The 19,620-nt window shown below is 41.1% G+C and overlaps 1 protein-coding gene across 1 annotated transcript in view; it reads right to left on the reverse strand.

The window, feature by feature from the left end:
- The window catches only part of SFXN3 (sideroflexin 3), a 47,323-nt gene that overhangs the window by 18,273 nt on the left and 9,430 nt on the right, over positions 1-19,620 (reverse strand). The window contains exons 3-6 of the mRNA XM_089683288.1: positions 19,152-19,322; positions 16,885-16,983; positions 15,470-15,545; positions 9,382-9,467 (exon numbers count right to left, since the gene is read on the reverse strand). Coding sequence (XP_089539414.1) covers positions 9,382-9,467; positions 15,470-15,545; positions 16,885-16,983; positions 19,152-19,322 — 432 coding nt within the window. The remainder of the gene's footprint in view (positions 1-9,381; positions 9,468-15,469; positions 15,546-16,884; positions 16,984-19,151; positions 19,323-19,620) is intronic.

Below are 19,620 nucleotides of genomic sequence, written 5' to 3' on the forward strand. Positions count from 1 at the left end.
TGACAACCCAGTGGTCTGGAGTCCTCAGCGATGGTGGAACTCCACTCCACCATGTCCTGCTGGTCAAAGGCAGGGCATGCTGAGACCTGTAGTTCCACCATGGCCAGAAAACCATAGGACATGCCCAGTGTAAGGAAACCATACCATAGTCTTTCATGAAGAAAACTGCACAATAAACCATGTCCATCTCGCCTATGTTCTCATTTCTCGTGACGGTCACACAGGACTAAGCTAGTCACAGACCTCAGATGGTCATGGCATGTTCGCAGACTGTGTAACTGGTAAATCCGCTTTCTTTCTATGATTCAATTCTCAACTATATCCTCAATGTACTCCATAGCACCAGAAATAATGGATCATCGGCAAAACATTTCCAAAGCAAATAAAAGTCATGAAAGCTGAGCATTAGATAGGAGCTTATTCACAGTGCTGAATGTGTTGTCACAGTTTGATGCCCCCTAAGGCTAGGTTCACACCTATGCAGTTTGCGTTTGATCCGTTTCTGCAGTGCGGTTTGTGTTGCATTTTGCATTTTTGATGCGTTTTGCGTTTTTTTTCTTGTTGCTAGGCAAATTTAAAATGCAAAACGCATCACAAATGCGGCAAAAAAGCACTATATGCTTTTCTGCAGCATTTCCATTGAAGTCTATAGAACCAAAAACGCAACTTTTTGCGTTCAAAAAAGTCCTTGACCCTTTCCAAAAAACGCACCGGGTGAAAACATGGAGATGTGAATGTGTCCCATAGAAAATCATGTAAAATGGACTGTAGTGCATTTCTGCAAAACACAAAATGCTGTGGAAAACATTTAGGTGTGAACCTAGGGTAAGGCTTGGTTCACACCTATGCCTTTTGCTTTTAATCCATTTTTTAAAAATGCTTTTTGCATAGTGCTTTGTGTTTTTGCCACGTTTTTACTGCATTTTGCGTTTTTTTTCCCTGCTCCCCTTTTTTTTTTTTTTTTTCCCTGCTCCCCCTTTTTTTTTTTTTGTTTGTTAAAGTGGAAATTTTTTTGTTGCTGGGCTGAAAAAAAAGCAAAACACGGTAAAAACGTAGCAAAAACACACTACGTGCGTTTCAGCAGCTTATCCATTGCACTCTATTGTAGCAAAAATGCTCCTTTTTGTGTTTAAAAAAGTCCTTGACCTTTTCCAAAAATACAGCAACTGGAAAAAAGCATAGATGTGAACATGTCCCATAGGAAACCATGTTAAATGGATCATAGTGCGTTTCTGCAAAAAGCACTAAACGCATTGGTGTGACCCTAGGTTCACACTTAAGCATTTTCCACAATGTTTTACAATACACTTAACATGATTTCCTATGGGACTCGTTCACAACTCTGCATTTTCACCTGGTGCGTTTTTTGGAACGGATCAAGGCCTTTTTTAAACGCAAAAAGTTGTATTTTTGGTTCTTTAGACTTCAATGGAAACGCTACAGAAAAGCATGTAGTGCGTTTTTTATGCATTTTGTGTTTTAATCTGCCTAGCAACAAGAAAAATAAAAAAAAATAAAAAATGCCTCAAAAACGCAAGTGCAAAAATGCAACGCAAAAAGCACTGCACAAATGGATCAAACGCAAACTGCATAGGTGTGAACCTAGCATCAACCAGGGGTAAGGCAGGATCACACTGGCAATTTTTTCCCCAAAAACTATATATTTAGAAATATTAGAGCCCATTCAAACTTATGTGTCACAGTGTAAAATGCACAGTAGTCCAACACATGAGAATGCTGAGACATGGTGATTTGTGATTCCATACATTTTGAATATTATCCAAGCATGCTAGGTTCACACTTGTGCATCCACATTTTAATGGGATTTTCATGCATATTGCATGTGCTCCTTTTGAAGTCAATGGGGCCAAAAATGCACCAAAAGAAGTGCCCTTCCAAGTTGCACGATAGCACATTGCATAGGAGCGTACATGTCTCATAAACAATAATGGGATTGCTATTCTGGAATCCCATTATTGGTGATACGTGATGCAATTTTGGCGCCATATATTTTAATAGGAATGTATGAAAAACACACAAGTGAGATCCGTAATGAATTCAGTAGCAAGCAATGCAACACACAAGCTGTCCATTGTGATGCACTGAAATAAATATGGTGTGTTCTATTTTGGCTCAGCTGTAGTCCAAAACAAATGGCTGCCCTAAGCCCTGGTTCACACTGACGCTGTGCGGAATTCACAGCGTTTTCTGTGCTAATACCGCATCGTATCAGAATCGCACCCATTCATGCGAACCGCTGCAAGTGTGTATGTTAAGTTAACAACACCCCGAAAGCAGTCAGCAAAACTCAGTGCGATATGCAAAATCTAATCGGTATAAATACCCATGCGATCCGATGCTAGTGCGGACCAAAAAAAGGGTCCTGTGCGTTTTTGGTACGGTGCGATTAGAGCCATACACAATGTATGGCTCCAATCACACCGCACACAAATCGCATGCGATTTGCACAGGAATGCAGTGCGGTTCCTGTGCGAATCACATGCGATATACCGCACCGCATATACGTGAACCCAGGCTAACAGTACACACAGTAGATAATGCACCAAAACAATTTGCGGCAATGAACTGCGTATGGGTGTGTGAGTGCATTGTCATTCATTTTCATCAGGAACCCAATGTGCCCACACAGAGTAAATAAACAGAAAACTACAAGACATGGAACGCATGTATTGTGGTGTGCTGGCAGCTGTGAATACACGTTGATGGTCCTTCAAAAATGAACTGGGAACGCACATTGGGGAGCCGAGACCAGTGCAAAAAAAAATGCCTGCATTGGTGTGAATAGGACACTACACACCAGGAACATAGGGTGGGATGAGTAACACAAGTAGCATGTAGTAGCTACAGTACAGTTGCATACATCTGGAACATTTTGCAACTAAAAATGACTATTACATGCTACTTCTGTGGCTTACACCATTTGTTTCTTTACGCTAGGTTTAGACCTACATCTAAACCTGCCACTCTTCTGAAGAGTGCTTTGCGTATGGATCACTTTTCAGAGGGAACTGACAGGCGGTGAGGTGGTGATGTGATGCCTCCTCATCATGTGTTTTAATCCCATTTTTTACAAACAAACGCACTGCAATCGCGTGCATTGCACACTATTGTAGGGTGTTCGCAGCACTTCCCCATTTGCTTTAATAGGTTGTGCTGGGCGTGCTCGCCACCCACTGATAGCAGTATTGGATAGTTTTTTCTGCAGCATGTAAACCCCTCTATCCACTGACATTGCAGCTTAAGATGGGCGGTTGGGGGCACTAAAAACACGGCTCATCTGCACATTTTTAAAGCCCCCCCCCCCAACTTCACATCTACAAGTGATTACTTCTACGGTTGCTGCTACGCATTGTAAGCTTTATAGGTGTGATTCAAACAACTTAGGGTCCTTCACACGGGCATTCCGTTTTTTTTTCATCAGTTCAGTCACGTTTTTTCAAAGAAAGAACAGGTGAGTTTACATCAGTTTATTCATCCGGTTTTGGTCCGTTTACATCAGTTTTTGGTCCGTTTACATCCGTTTTTCATTCGTTTACATCCGTTTTTAGTCCGTTAATACCCCATTCACATCAAGCCCGACTTTGAAATCATGCGATTTTGAATTGGCACGATTTCAAAGTCAAATGACATGCCGTGGTCAAGGCATGCAGTATGTACTGTATCTGTCAATACTGTCATGGGTTGTTAACAGGGTGGATAAAAATCCATGAATTTAAAAAAAAAAAATCAAAATAATCTTATTTTTTTTATTTAAATCAGATTTTTTTTATTTAAATCGGATTTTTTTAAATAAAATGCTTTTTGAGGAAAATATATTACCATCCAAAGGTTATTCTATCATGAAATGAAATAAAGTTTTTTAATTATGTAGAATAAGGCTGTATATGTTTAATTTTTTTGGTAAATAAATTCCATTAATCCATTCACAATGTCATGCTCTTCCAGAGGTTTTTGTAAGATTATTGGGCAGTTTCTCTGCCTACAAGATATTATCACAGATACTTGGTTTACTTTTGCAGTTCTCAAAACTGAATTTGACTCAGCGGAGATCACATGCCTCTTCTTCACAGCAAAAATGTTATGACATGAACAGAGTTAAGAAAAAGACCTTAATCCTAACTTCTACAAACCTATGAATACAGAATCAACCCCTTCAGTGCTAAGTTTCAAGAAGTTCAGTGAATAGAATAGAAACAATATTTTTCTAATTGTTTGGAGTGGAATAGATCTGCATAAGAAGAAAGTGAAACTAAGTGTGAGGAGGAAGGGGCTGACAGTCTAAGTTTCTTAAAATATATATATTTTGTTTAGCCAAATTAGTTAACAAACATGGATGTTTGTTTAAGCAAATAACATATGCTGGAATGTTATTGTTTCAGTTGAATAAATCTATTTAAATTGTTATTATTAAGGTAATGATTATTTTTCTCCTTCCTAAGTACAACAGAAAAGTTGTCCAAATATGAATGATTAACCTATTAAACTGGGGATAAAAAAACTAATATGAAAAGTTCATGATAAGACACAGTCCAGTGAAAGGTGCTCGTTGATTCCCGGTGCAAATGGTAGAAATGAGCACTAACCAGAAGTGTATAGGTAATACGCATGTGAATAAATATCCTGAAGGTTCCCCTCTCCTTTCTGGTCTGATCACGGGAATAGCTGGAAAGAATGAAGATCAAGCGCCCTTGTGTGGTGAAGATGTGGTCCAGCAGGTCAGACCTAGGTGGAGCCCAGGACGCCGTTGACACTACGCTGCCGGTGCCACGTGGAGGCCCGGCGGCCATCTTTGTATTTAAAGGGTCAGTGTGTTCACCCATACTTGGCACCACTGTGATTGTACTATGCACCCATGCTTTTCTAATAAAGTCAGTTACCTACTACACTATGAGTATTTCCCTGTGTCTCCTGCAAGGAGCTTCTTCAACCTTTACAGCCCTGAGTGATTCCTGTGTCAGCTCCTGAGAGGTGGAACTACATCTTGGCAAAGATTTCTCTGACCTGCTGGACCACATCTTCACCACACGAGGGCGCTTGATCTTCATTCTTTCCAGCTATTCCCGTGATCAGACCAGAAAGGAGAGGGGAATCTTCAGGATATTTATTCACATGCTTATTACATATACGCTTCTGGTTAGTGCGCATTTCTACCATTTGCACCGGGAATCAACGAGCACCTTTCACTTGACTGTGTCTTATCATTATCTATTTAACCATTTATGATATATTTATAGCGCTGCATTTTACTTATATATATATTTCTTGGGACTTTTATGCATTTTCCTTGAATGTTCAGCTGCTAATTATTGAGAGCGCTCACTATATTTTTACATTTTTCCTAATATGAAAAGTTGTTATTCTAAAAATCTTCATCTACTTGCATATTAAAGTTATACCAGCAAGAATTAGTCTTTATGTAGAAAACTATGATTTAAATCAAGCCTTACTGACTAGTGATTTAAATCGTGATTTAAATCAGTTTGATTTAAATCAAATCCACCCTGGTTGTTAAGGAATGCGTGGCCGCCGAGTCCCTAACAACCTATAAGATATCAGCTGTTAACGGGGTTCCCCACTGACAGCTGAATGCAAAAAAAAAAAAAAATTCCGGAAATTAAAAAATTATTTAGAAAATGGTGTGGCCCCCCCCCCCCCCCCAATCCATGGCAAGCCCTTTGGGTCTGGTTTGGATTTTGAAGGGAATTGTCCAACTCCCAGATATGGTATGGGAAGCAAAGCCCCTCCCCCCAGGGTTGCTCCTAAACTGTCCGCTCTGATCCTTCGGTCTGGCATTTCTAAATTTCACAATGCTGTAATCCTTGGAAATGAACCTTTGTACTTTCTTTAGAAAAATCAAAACAGCCCGCAGAATCTTTCTCCATTACTCGGGTTTCAAATGTTTTAACATCCAGGTTTGTCCACTCCGACACTAACTGTTTATTCAGTAGTGAAATCTCCTGTTTCAACCCCTGCATAACTGCCTGTGTATATATATAATTCCTAATTCCCGTGTTGTCAAATCTACCCAGGGGGAGGGGTAGAGGAGGAAGAGTTAGAGTTTTTAATCCCAATTCTGACTGCAGTTATCACTTTAAAGATTGCAGTTTATTTAGTCAATTTGTGACCTTAGCGCAGTCCATTCACTTGAATAGACTGCCCTACATGCAACAAATGATTCATAGAAGCTCCTGGATATTTTTTTTCAGCACACGTTTTGGTGCGTTGGCAGTGCTTGGAGCGCCATTAACATTTAGTGGCAATGCATGGCAAAGTGCACATTTTTTGTGTGATTTACTGTACAATCGGAAACGGAAAGAGTTGTGAGCGGAGCCTTAGTGTTTCATCTTCATGTGGTAAAGATGAACATACCTGCAATATTTTACAAGAGGTCACATAAATAAGTTAGACATAGTTACATAGTTGTTAAGGTTGAATAGAGACACCAGTCTATCCAGTTCAGCGTGTGTGTGTGTGTGTGTGAATCCACCCGAAATATTGAAACTGAAAACTACTATATACAGTAGCAATCTTCCACAAAAACTGCAAAATTTTTTGAATCTACCCAGACCAATGAATATACAAAACGAATGGCGAAGATACAAAACAAATTCTGAAAACAAATTGGCTCAGCATAATAAATATAAGAAAGTGTGCACGTATGTTTGACTTGATCCATATTTAAATATATGTTTGTTTGCTATGTACATTATCTCTATCATTTTCTTGTATTTCTTCCATCTGAAGTACCTAAATGATCCTGCCAGTCACCTTTCTTCTTGTTCTAAACTGACCACACAAAGCACAGAAGCTGATCTGTGTTAGCGTAGTCAGTTTTCATCCTTTGGCTGGTCATTCAGGGTTACAGGATACTGTGCAGACACGTAGCATGCGAAGTCTGTTCAGCCACGCCATCCCCTCAACCAATCACAAACTGCCTCTTGAACAGCCTCTGTTCAAGCACAGCCTGCTTCTTGCCTCAGGCTGTACAGACTATGGAATACAGGCACACTGATTGTCTGTATGTATCCGGTATCCCCGGCCCCCAATATCAGGAAAAAGAGATGCATGGTCAAGCGCCTTTTCTCTAGGGAAATTTTAATGTTTGCAGTTGTTCCTCATAACTGAGGTCCTCTGGCCCCCACATTAGCTTTGTTGCCCTTCTCTGGACTCTCTCCAACTTGACAGTAGTTCCTGCACTACTTTGGTCCAACTTTAGGGCCATAGACTTCAATGTAAACCCTCCAAAGTCGCATGAAAGTCACACCTGAATGATATACATGCAATTTGTGTGCGACTTTGTAGAGCACAAACAATCATCCTTGGTCAAAGCCAAAGTCGCACCAATATCGCACTCATCCAAAGTCATGTCAAGTCGCCCTGTAAATTCGCAATGAAAATTGCACGATTTTGAAGTCGCACAATTGTGAATGGAGCCTTAATGCATGCTAATAGTCTGCTAGCTTTGCTTGCTGGAGTTTGGCATCTCATGATATTGCTGAGTCTGTAATTTACTAGGTCCCCCAGATTCTTTTCCATCCTTGATTGCCCCCTAGAGAGTAATATGCATCTATATGTTTAGCTCTCAAATGCATTACTTTACATTTTTTAATAATAAAACTCTTCTTCCATACTGTATAGCTTCCCGCTCCTCTATTTTACTCTTGTAAAGTTGCTATATCTTGCTGTGAAGCTGATGCCCTGCTTGGCCAGAGCAGGGAAATACCATATTTATCGCTCCATAAGATGCACTTTTTTCCCCCAAAAAAATGGGGGAAAATATCTGTGTGTCTTATGGAGCGAATATGGAGCGGCTGGACCGCTATTCCCCCCGCCGCCGCCGCCGTGTTAGAATACCGGGCCGGCCGCTCGGCTCTTCTGTGCAGCAGAACCTGCAGACCTCCAGCGGTCCTCCCTGTTCCTCAGTCCATCGGTGTCCTCACCTTCTTCTCTCCCTGGCGCTGTCATCTTCAGTGTGGGCATCCGGCTGTGACAGCTTGCGGCTTCATGGCTGGGTGTCCACTGCGCATGCGTGAGAAGCGCTGCACTTTGTGAATGGACCTGTCACGTGTCCCAGAAGACTACGGTGAGGGACCGGGAAACATTGTGTTTTTGGTTCTATAGACATCAATGGAGACGCTGCAGAAAAGCATGTAGTGCGTTTTTTTTATGTGTTTTTGCTTTTTATTCTGCCCAGCAACAAGTTGGGGAAAAAAACGCAAAAGACGCCGCAAAAAGCTCTGTAGAAACGGATCAAATGCAAACTGCAAAGGTGTGAACCTAGCCTTAAGACTCATGCATTTCAGGGCATCACTACACAGGGAACCACTTGCCATCCACTTCTGCTACTGTCTCACCATGGTTCTCAGGCAGTGAATGTAAATCAGGGGTAGTCAACCTTAAAGAGGTGGAGATCTACCTGAACACCATAGGAGGAGTCAAAGATCACCGGGTACAGTATCACCTCACACCTGATTTAAACCTCTAATTGCCGTCCTACTGTGTCGCAACATATCACCTCCTCACTACCTGTCAGCCACACTCTGATCGCTTTTCAGAGGAGCAGCAGTGCCTTCTTGTGAGTGAGCCCTTAATTGCATTCGGCAGCCGCACTCTTAGGGCTTGTTCATATGTAAAGCTGAGTCGCAGTTTTACCACCCCCAAAAGCTTTGCCATAGACATTATTATATCCTGTGAGTTTTGTGCACTTTCTGAAAACACACCAAAACTCTTACATTCAGGAGTGCACCAAACCCACAGAGTATAATAGAAGTCTATGTCTAAGCACAGCTAACCCAGGAAAGCTGCAGGTAAACCGCAGCTCATCAGTGTGAAAGCAGCCCTATACTATTATGTCCAGTGTATTGCTTCACAGTGATCTGAAGATCTCTTCTTTTCTGCTGTTGGCACCACTCTGGAGACTGCTAGCCGGGATAATAGGAGGAGTGCAGTTGGTATCACTCTGCATGGGACAGGAGGCAGCACTACAGAGGAGGCAACAGCTTTTGCGGCTCTTGCTCCCTACTCCCAACATTATAAGTAGTCCCTCTGCATTGCACTCTGTTTGATGCTCTGGAATGGCGGGTCAGCAAGCCCTGACCGCGATCTGCAAGTCACCTGTTCGTGATCTACTGGTAGATCGCAATCTACGGGTTGCTGACCCCCGGTGTAAATGGATAGACCTTACTCTTGCATGGACCTGCAAATCAAAATAATTGCTGTATTGCATGAATATTAAAAACGCTTCAACAGGTAGTTCTGTGGGTCAGATAGATTTTTTTGCAAGTCTGAGCCAATGGACACTTGTCTTTCTTCAATGGTAACCCACCTATGTACATATACAATATAAGAAAATGACCTTACCGTTGTCTCATAAAGGGTATATTGATGCAGTTGGCAGCTGCTACAGCAGCGAAGGGCACAAAACGACCAACCAGGGATGGCAGATGCTGCCAATAAACAATGGAAAAACATTTTTATTATGCTGAAAATATATTACCTGAGTACATGTAACATCAAGAAGCTCACAAGGCTTACAGAGAGTGCCATGGTATGGCTTGCTGTACTGAGAATGCTACAGAGGTAGTGAAAACAAGTCATTTTGGCTGAGCATGCTACCATTGCTGATCTATCCCACTGAAAATCCTAGTTCCCCGACTTTCATGTTTACCCTTCGCTTTAATGCTTTCAGTTAATGACCTGAACCAGGAACATTCCGGGTCAAAGTGAAAACAATCTGCTTGGTGTAAATTTTATTAGTTTGCATTGACATCTGAACAAAAATATGTTTCTTAGTTGTAATTATGTCCTCACATGGGGGAAGCCATCTGAGTTAATTACGTATGCATGCTCTGCTTCCTTCTTTCTGGTGCTACATAATGATTTGCCTTAGGGAGGCCATAGAGGGGTAGATGGTTTTCCATGAGTTTTCAGTTTCCAAGACATAACAGGTCCAGTGTGTATCTTGCCTATCACTGCATGAGAACTAACAATGTATGTAATGTGTGGTGCTTAGAAAGAAGAAGGAAGGATCAGCTTCAACAAAGAGATTTCAGAACAGGCTGCAAAATTCTTGAACACAAGCATCTAATGGTGAAAATAACTAATTTCAACCTATATTTAACCCTAAACTCTAACTTCACTACAACATTGGGACCCTGGATTTGGCCAGGATTTGTCTATACTTGGCCATCTTAATGATTCAGCATCTCAATTTCAGTCTCAGCCAAGTCTGAGGATTTTTAGTTGGGAAGGGTTAGAACAGGCAATATTTACTGCAGTCCCTATGTTTCTGTCCCGCTGACAACCCTATCCCACATTTCTTGTATGGCTGTCACAGGGACAGGAAGTAAGGAAAAAAAATTCCTCAGTAGGGTCACACACAAAATGGGAAAAAAATGAAAACATTTTCAACCTCTTCCCCACTCTGTCCAAAAGCTAAAAAAAATACATTAAAATGGACATTAGATGGTGGTGGTCTGCCATTCAGGGTCACTCACATGGACAGAACAGCTCTGTGGAAATTGTATGCTGTATAGCAGGACTGGTGAGCAGGGCAGTCAGGGACTACATTTCCCAAGACAGGAATTGTGTGGGTGGGGGCATATAAATATCAAAGCCTGGGAGATTGACCAAGAGAGTGCGGGGAGGGACTGAAAGAGAAGGAAGTGAGCTAAGGGCTGAAGTGCTGAACTAAGCCGCAGAGCAAGGGTTGGAGAGAGAGGAAGAGTGAAAAGAGCCTACTGACCACCCAGTCTGCCACGCTGCCCAGCAGGCCAATCTGACAGCAGGAGACCAGATGGGACACCGAGTCTGAGCCAGAGAGTCTGTGGACTGACCCCATTTACAGAGAAAGACAGACCGCTGCAATCTGCTGCACTACTTTGATCGGGTGAGAGAGACCCATGCACCCACTAACCAAGTGAATAATGACAGTTTGCCACCTCGGGTATCTACCTACACATAGTTGTGAACATTACAGTTAGTTGATTCAGTTTGCAGCAGCCATCCTTGGGATACATCTACATTACAATTTATTGTACAAGCCAGAGCCAACTAAATCAACAAGTTTCTCTTCTTTAACAAAGCAGGATTCCCATTACTGTTTATTTTTGCCTTTGATGTACAAAGGGAGCTGTTTTTGCCTAAAGACATTTATGCCAATTGTTGCTACTCATTAGTTCAAGTCTGCCCATGTTTAGTGCTTTAAAGGGGACCTCGCCCTAATTCGCCCTAATTTGCTACCATCAAGAGGAAAAGTGTTAAATCTCCCTTGTTCCATCACTATCTTTATGTTACCATTGTAGTGTTCTTAAAGGGACAGTGCTCAATTTCAAATTAGAATTCTCTTTCCTTCACATCTAATCCTTGTCATCTAAACGGCTCAAAAAAATAAAAGGAACTCTTTTTAATCAGGAGTATAGTATCAAATCAATTAAATCAATTAAACTCCTGGAATATTGATCTGGTCAGTTAAGTAGTTCCTTGGACTCATTGTCAGACCCTACACTGGTGCAGTGGGTCCAGGGTTCCCCCTGCGGCACAACAATGCCCGGCCTCATGCAGCTAGAGTATGCAGGCAGTTCCTGGAGGATGAAGGAATTGATAACATTGAATGACCCCCATGCTCGTGTGACCTAAATCCAATAGAACACCTCTGGGATATCATGTTTTGGTCAATCCGACGCCACCAGGTTGCACATCAGGCTGTCCAGGAGCTCAGTAATGCCCTGGTCCAGATCTGGGAGGAAATACCCCAAGATACCATCCGTTGTGTCATTAGGAGCATGCCCCAACGTTGTAAGGCATGCATACAAGCACGTGGGGGCCATACAAACTACTTTAAGTTGCAATGAAATTTCAGCAAATTGGGGTGTCTTTGAACTCAGTCCTCCGTAGGTTGATAATTTTCATTTCCATCAAACGATGGGGCATCCTTACATTCCTAACACATTATCCAGTCCATATCAGTATAGATATCCAGCATGATATTTTTCCCCATTGAGATCTGATGCGTTTTCAAAGTGTTTAATTTTTTTGAGCAGTGAAAATCTGAGGACCCACAGTGAGCTTACTTGTTTTCTTGATAGTTGTTTGCTCACTAAGGATTCAGCATGCCCTCAGAATGAAGGCAGTGGATTATTTCTGAAAGCAGGCCTACTAACTATTATTGGTACTTTACTGTGAATGTTGTTACTTTTGCTCACAACTGCCAAGAGTGATTATTTTTTTGCTGCATATATCCGTGTCATTTTGTTCTTTTTAACCAAGTTACCTTTAACTCCAACATAAACGTCATATTGGTTTATCCTACCTTGTGTGTGAGTGAGTCCATTTTACAAATGTGATTTACTTATGTTACGAGAGCACGGTGGTGTCAACAACGGTTGGGCTTTCAACAAGAGGTTCAGATTCACAGGGAATCCAAAAAATTATTAAGCAACCCTTAAGGAAGTAGTGCTACATTAATATAATTAAATAACACTGTATTTTCCCTTTAATAAGGCACTGCATGTAGCAAACTACAGTTTTCCATAGTAGCCTGTATATAATGTGTAACATAAGGCTAATAAATAAAAGATCCACCGACAGATGAAGCTATAAGAGCCTGTGGTCCCAGTGGTATCTGGTTGTATGGCATACATTCTAGTGTATTTCCCTGTCAGGGAGCCTGTAGTGGTTGTGTACAGACTATAGAAGTCAATGGTTTTAAGCAGCTATATAGTTACATAGTTAGTCTGACTGAAAAAAAAACAAAAGTCCATGCAGTTTAACCATTAAAAAAAAAAAAGTTTATAATCCTATACCCACAGTTGATCCAGAGGAAGGCAAAAAAAAAACCCAGCAAAGCACGATCCAATTTGCTCCTGCAGGGAAAAAAATTCCTTCCTGATCACCCGAGACTCAAGGCAATCTGATATTCCCTGGATCAACTTTACCTATAAATGTTAGTATCCAGTTATATTATGTGTATCTAAGAAAGAATCCAGGCCTTTTTTACAGAAACCCACTGAGCTGGCCAGAACCAATTCTTGAGGGAGTCTATTCCACATCTTCACAGCTCTCACTTTAAAGAAACCTTTCCGTGTTTGGAAATTAAATTTCTTTTACTCCAGACGTAAAGAGTGCCCCCTTGTCCTCTGTGATGACCTCAGGGTGAATAGCTCTACACCGAGTTCACTATATGAACCACTGATGTATTTATACATGTTGATCATATCCCCCCTTAATCTCCTCTTCTCAAGAGAGAATAAATTCAGTTCCTCTAATATTTCCTCATAGCTGAGCTTCTCCATGCCTCGTATCAGTTTGGTTGTCCTTCTCTGTACTTTCTCCAGTTCCCCAATGATCTTTTTGTGAATTGGTGCCCAAAACTGAACTGCATATTCCAGATGAGGTGTTACTAATGATTTGTACCGGGGTAATATGATATCTCTCTCTGGAGTCTATACTTCTCCTAATACAAGAGAGGATTTTGCTCACTTTAGAAACCGCAGCTTGGCATTGCATGCCATTATTAAGCTTGTGATGCACCAGAACTCCCAGATCCTTCTCCACCATTGAAGTTGTACCCCCCCCAGTATGTATGATGCATGCATATTCTTAGCCCCCAAGTGCATAACCTTACATTTATCAACATTAAACCTCATTTGCCACAGTTGCCCAATTAAACAGTGCATTGAGGTCAGCTTGTAAGTTGGAGGCATCCTGGCTATATTGGTATATACGCAAGTACTTTTGTACAGTTGCAAGAAAAAGTATGTGAACCCCTTGGGATTACGTGGAGTTTTGCATGAATTGGGCATAAAATGTGCTCTGAACGTCATCTAAGTCACAACAATAGAAGAACACAATACTACACAAACATTAGATGTTGCCATGGTTTAATTGCAGATAACATGTAAACATTCACAGTGCAGCGAGGAAAAAGTATGTGAACCTTTGGACTTAATAACTGGTTGACCAGCATTTCAATCGGGTTGAGGTCAGGACTGGGCCACTCCAGAAGGCGTATTCTGTGCTGTTGCAGTCATTGTTTTGTTGAATTACTTGTATGCTTTGGGTCATTGTCCTGTTGCATCACCCATCCTCTGCGGAGCTTCAGTTGACGGACAGATGGCCGTACGTTTTCCTGCAAAATGTCTTGATAAACTCTGGAATTCATTTTCCCATCAATGACAACAATCCATCCAGGCCCTGAGACAGCAAAGCAGCCCCAAACCATGATGCTCCCTCCACCATGTTTTACAGAAGGGATGAGGTTTTGATGTTGGTGTGCTGTGCCTTTTTTTCTCCACACATAGTGTTGTGTGTTCTTCCCAAACAACTCAATCTTGGTTACATCTGTCCACAGTATATTTTGCCAGTAGTGCTGTGGAACATCCAGGTGCTCTTTTGCAAACTTCAAACGTGCTGCAATATTCTTTTTGGACAGCAATGGCTTCCTCCATGGTGTCCTCCCATGTACTCCATTCTTGTTTAATGTTTTTCTTATTGCAGATGTGTCAACAAAAATGTTAGCATGTGCCAGAGATTTCTGTAGGTCTTTAGCTGACACTCTGGGATTCTTCTTTACCTCATGCAGCATTCTGCGCTGTGCTCTTGCAGTCATTTTTACAGGACGACCACGCCTAGGGAGAGTAGCAACAGTGCTAAACTTTCTCCATTTGTAGACAGTCTGTCTTACCATGGACACATGAACATCAAGGCTTTTGGAGATACTTTTATAACCCTTTCCAGCTTCATGCAAGTCAACAATTCTTGATGGTAGGTCTTCTGAGAGCTCTTTTCTGCGAGGCATGGTTCACATCAGACAGTGCTTCTTGAAACCAGTAAACCCAAAACAGGTGTGTGTTTTTTAAGGGCAGGACAGCTGTCAGCAACACATCCAATATCATCACACTGATCGGAGTCAAGGTTGGCTCACTCCTGGTTCCAATTAGCTCTGGGAGAAGTCATTAAGCTAGGGCCTCACATACTTTTTCCTCCCTGCACTGTGAATGTTTACATGTTATGTGCAATTAAACCATGGCAACATCTAATGTTTGTGTAGTATTATGTTCAGCAGACTGTGTTCTTCTATTGTTGTGACTTAGATGACGTTCTGAGCACATTTTATGCCCAATTCATGCAAAACTCCACGTAATCCCAAGGGGTTCACATACTTTTTCTTGCAACTGTAAATGCACGTATGCATCCAGGTGTAATACTATGGACACGAAAATTTGCAACCAGAAGTTGTATGCATGTTTACGCAGGTACTTGTATATAAATGCATATGGTCATGTACAGCCATTGACTTCTATCAGCGGGTTGTACTCAACACCTGTGGGCTTCCTAGTAGGCACATTTCCCAGAATTTACTCTATACTGCCAGATACAGCCTTGTACCTAAGGTCAACTATGGGTTAGGAGCAATATATTTTATACAAAATATACTGTACATGTTTACCTTGGTCAGTGACTTCAGGCCCAGCGCTGTCACAACAGCCCCTGTAGTAGCACTCACATAGGCTGTCGCTAGTTGACTACAAGGAAAAAAAAGACAATTATTATATGTAATATTCTGGTGTGTGTGTACAGTATGCTTAGTGAATGATACATGGGCAAAATCTGTTTTATTAACAGACGTATCCTATTTCTATCTGCACTTCTGCTAGAAGTATATCCTATATAGGAAATCTTTAATTGGCAGTGCTGAAGTTAATAGCAGCAAAGCTTCAGGGTGGGGGCTCCTATGCATATACTTTCAAGGTCAGTTTGTCCTATACTCTTATTTCTCCTTATTTAACAAAATGAAGGCATAGTAAATGCATTCTAAACATGTGCAGATGAAATAAATAAACAGGAATTTAGCTTTTTGCATGACTGAAAAACACAATAAATTTTATGAAATATTTCAAATCCTTTAGCACAAGCACTTAACATTACCATCCCAATGTACAGTATATATTCACGATAAAAGTTCATTTACATTATTGCATTTTAACGCATACCTTCTGATGCACTAAAAAACATGTGTTATAGTTCCCCATAATAAAAATCGTGTCTATTCACATCTCGGTGCTACAGTGCAGCACATTTCTAAAAATACTACGTCTGATTTTATTTTCTGTGTTACAGTGCATTGGGAGGCTCATTGAAGTCAATAGCAATGCATCACAATACTGTACAAGTAACATGCATTTTGATTTGTTAGCAACAGGTATTAACAAGCCTTGGTCAAGGGCTGTTAACTCTATCCATTCCAAATGTCAACACACAAAAGAAAAAGAAACATACAGAGTACAAGCCAGCTTCCAGCAAATAGAACAAATAACCTATCATTCCTGTTCAAGCATTTCAAGGTACTTTTATGACTAGTTAAAATGGATTTTGGTTGTGTACTTGGTTGCAGATTTTTATGATACAGTAGTTACAGTGAAGGAAATAAGTATTTGATCCCCTGCTGATTTTGATTGTTTGCCCACTCACAAAGAAATGATCAGCTTAAAAATCAAATGGTAGGTGTATTGTAACACTGAGAGACAGAATAGCAACAAAAAAATTCAAAAGAAATGCATGTCTAACAAATTATGCATTGATTTGCATGTTCATGAGGGAATTAAGTATTTGATCCCCTTCACAAAACATGACTTAGTACTTGGTGGCAAATCCCTTGTTGGCAATCACAGAGGTCAGATGTTTCCTGTAGCTGGCCACCAGGTTTGCACACATCTCAGGAGCGATTTTGGCCCACTCCTCTTGGCAGACGTTTTGCAACTCAAACTTTTGGCATTGGGAATATGTGTATCAATGCAATGTAATAATACAGGTTATTTTGGCACAGCCATGTACTAAAAGGCTGAAGTTTGCACATACATTTACCTGTTTGTAATTGGTGCATCTCCACTTCTGTTGGTGTAGTTTACTATGGCATTAAAGGACTGATTCACCCACTGCCAAAATATGACTGCTGGAGTTGTTCTGCAGATAAAATAGATTGTCAATAGATTATAGAAAGTAGTCGAAAATATGAGCAGAGTATTACAAGATTAGTTTTACTTCACACTACTATCTTAGTGGATGAGATAGCCATACATGGATTCAAATGTAATGTACACCTGTCAAGAGGTGTCATTATCGTCCTCCTGAAAATGCTAGTTGCTTAGCTGTATGTTAGATTCAACACTTCTAAGTCACAGACCTGGAACAGGCATACAGCAAATGAAAGTCAGAGAAAAGTCATAATTTCTCATCTCTATGCTTGTGCTGGATCAGTAGCTCAGGGTTTATACACACATGCTATACACAGTATAGGATTTTTTTTTTTGTTTGGCCTAGCACAAATTCTCCAGAGCTTTTATGTGCCTGGGGAGCCACAAATGTTGTGTACAGCTTGCCATACAAGTTAATTGCTGTATATGACTGTACTCTTGTAAATGCTGATACTTCTTTGTGTTGGCATTTACCCACGAATGTGCATCTGATGCATTTACCAAATGCAGACATTTCATATTCGAAAAATACTACCCCTCTTGAGGGCCGCTGAGTATCTTTGGGTTCCTTGTCTGTCCTAAGCCCACCTCAAAAGCCCAACCCCTGCTGACACCACCCTAAACCTTTGACCAAGAGGACCCCCTGGCTTGAATCCATAAAAATAGACACACACACAGTTTACAGTGAACTAATGTTGTGGTTATATAGAAGTCAAAATGTAAAGAGTGCAAGCACAACACATGACATTGGTATATGTGTGTAGGATAAGGGTTAAACACTCCCAGAGATTCAACCAATTATTGAAATACAGTAACACTTTGATCAGTTCTTAAATGTCTTGCAAACAGCAGTCCCAGCTCTGAGGTGTTTCTACCTAAGTGATTTGGAAAGAACTATCAAACTGTCAAACTAAATTTGAATTGAACTGAAAAGAAGGCAACTGAACTTAACAATGTCACTTGCAACTAGCAAAGATTTGAGTATGGGACTCTGTCGCCCGATCGGTAGCTTCAGTAAGACGGCAGATAGTATCTCATCAGGGGGGCCCCTGTGTCCTCTTGGTTCTTTTGTTGGAAAAGCGATGCAGGTGTCAGCACTCCAATCTACCTGCCTGCAGGATGGTCCCTCGTCCTGCGATTCCACCTCACTCCTTCACACTCTGCGGTTTGGTCCAGGCCAGGTCTCCAAAGTCCTGCACAGCCTTCTTCACACACCCACTCTTTGGCTCTCATCATCCATCTCCTGCCTTCTGGTTCCTCGGCTTCTGTATTTATATGCCCCGCCCCTTAGCCAGCTCCCCTGGGAAATGTAGTCTGTTCACTTGTTACCTAAACAGTGAAGTCCTGCTAACAGCATACAAGTCCAACAAAGCTTTTCTTCAACAGAGTCTGCACAACTGAACCACAGAACATTGCCATCTTGTATTCACTTAACATATTACTGGAGGGTGTTACACTATGGACGCACATGTGCGGGTAAACACAGATGCAAAGAAGTATCAAAGTTTAACAGGAGTATGGTCGCATACAACCATTCATTTGTAAAGCAGGCTGAATGTAGTATGTGTGGCTCCCCAGGTGCAGGAAAGTGCCAGGAAATTTATGCCAGGCATAAAAATGCCTACAAAAACATTCCATGTATATGAACCCTCATAAAATATTAAAGGTAATGAACAAGCATAGCAAATAGCATTTTCAGAGAGAGAGGTCAGCAATAGCAGGTTCCATATCTTCTCCGTACAGTCCTTTAAACTATATTGCTGCCTAGAATTATCAAACTAGTTTTGAATGTAGGGATCTTAGTGCACCATGTGTTTAATATTATGCCTATGTATGAAATAGATACCAGCTGGTTACCAAAGAGTTAGCAGTGATCTCTCCACCACTCTCTCTGCCTTTCTAAAAGCAATTTTGCCACAATGAACGCATGGTAGGTGCAAATAGTTTGAGAACAGATTGTAAGAGTCCAGCAGAGAAAGCACTGCATATAATGACCAAATAGGCATTTTTCCCAGTGCCGCACATCTCCAAATTACACCGCTTTAGATAAACACAGTAGCCAATAGCTCAATTTTTCCTTTCCTTTAGTTTTGCAAATAAACCTTTAGCTACTGAGCTTTTAATGCTTCCTGGCTTCATGGATGTCTGGGGACATACCTGTAAAATGTCAGCATGCAGCCAGTTATGGTCATGTTCATTGGGACTTGAGCAGACATCCTTCCAATCAAGACCATCTTCTCGCCTGTGTCTGGATGGAAAGCAGAGTCGTAGATGTATTTGGATCTCCATAGTTGGTCTTCAGTTAATCCTGGTGTTGGTATTCTATTTCTGCAAATCAAAGATTTATAACATGCAAATTTAATGAAATCAGCCATGAAGATGCAAAGCAAAAAAACACCCGCCTATTTTGAACAACAGGTGTAACTACATGTCCTTGGTCCCCAGTGCTCAATTGCAACACATACCAAGAGCTATACTGTTGTCACACTGTTATTATTGTCAGGCTTAGATAGACTGTGGTCCTCTTTATGACTGTGGGTCGCTGGAACTCTCCATACATTCTAACATTTGGGGCAGCCAGACATCCATTATTGCAGGGAATATGTTAAAGGAGAAGTAGGGCCGA

This window comes from Staurois parvus, unplaced genomic scaffold, assembly GCF_062004578.1.
Source record: "Staurois parvus isolate SC_StPar_1 unplaced genomic scaffold, SC_StPar_1.0 ptg000303l, whole genome shotgun sequence".
NCBI classification, from domain to species: domain Eukaryota; kingdom Metazoa; phylum Chordata; class Amphibia; order Anura; family Ranidae; genus Staurois; species Staurois parvus.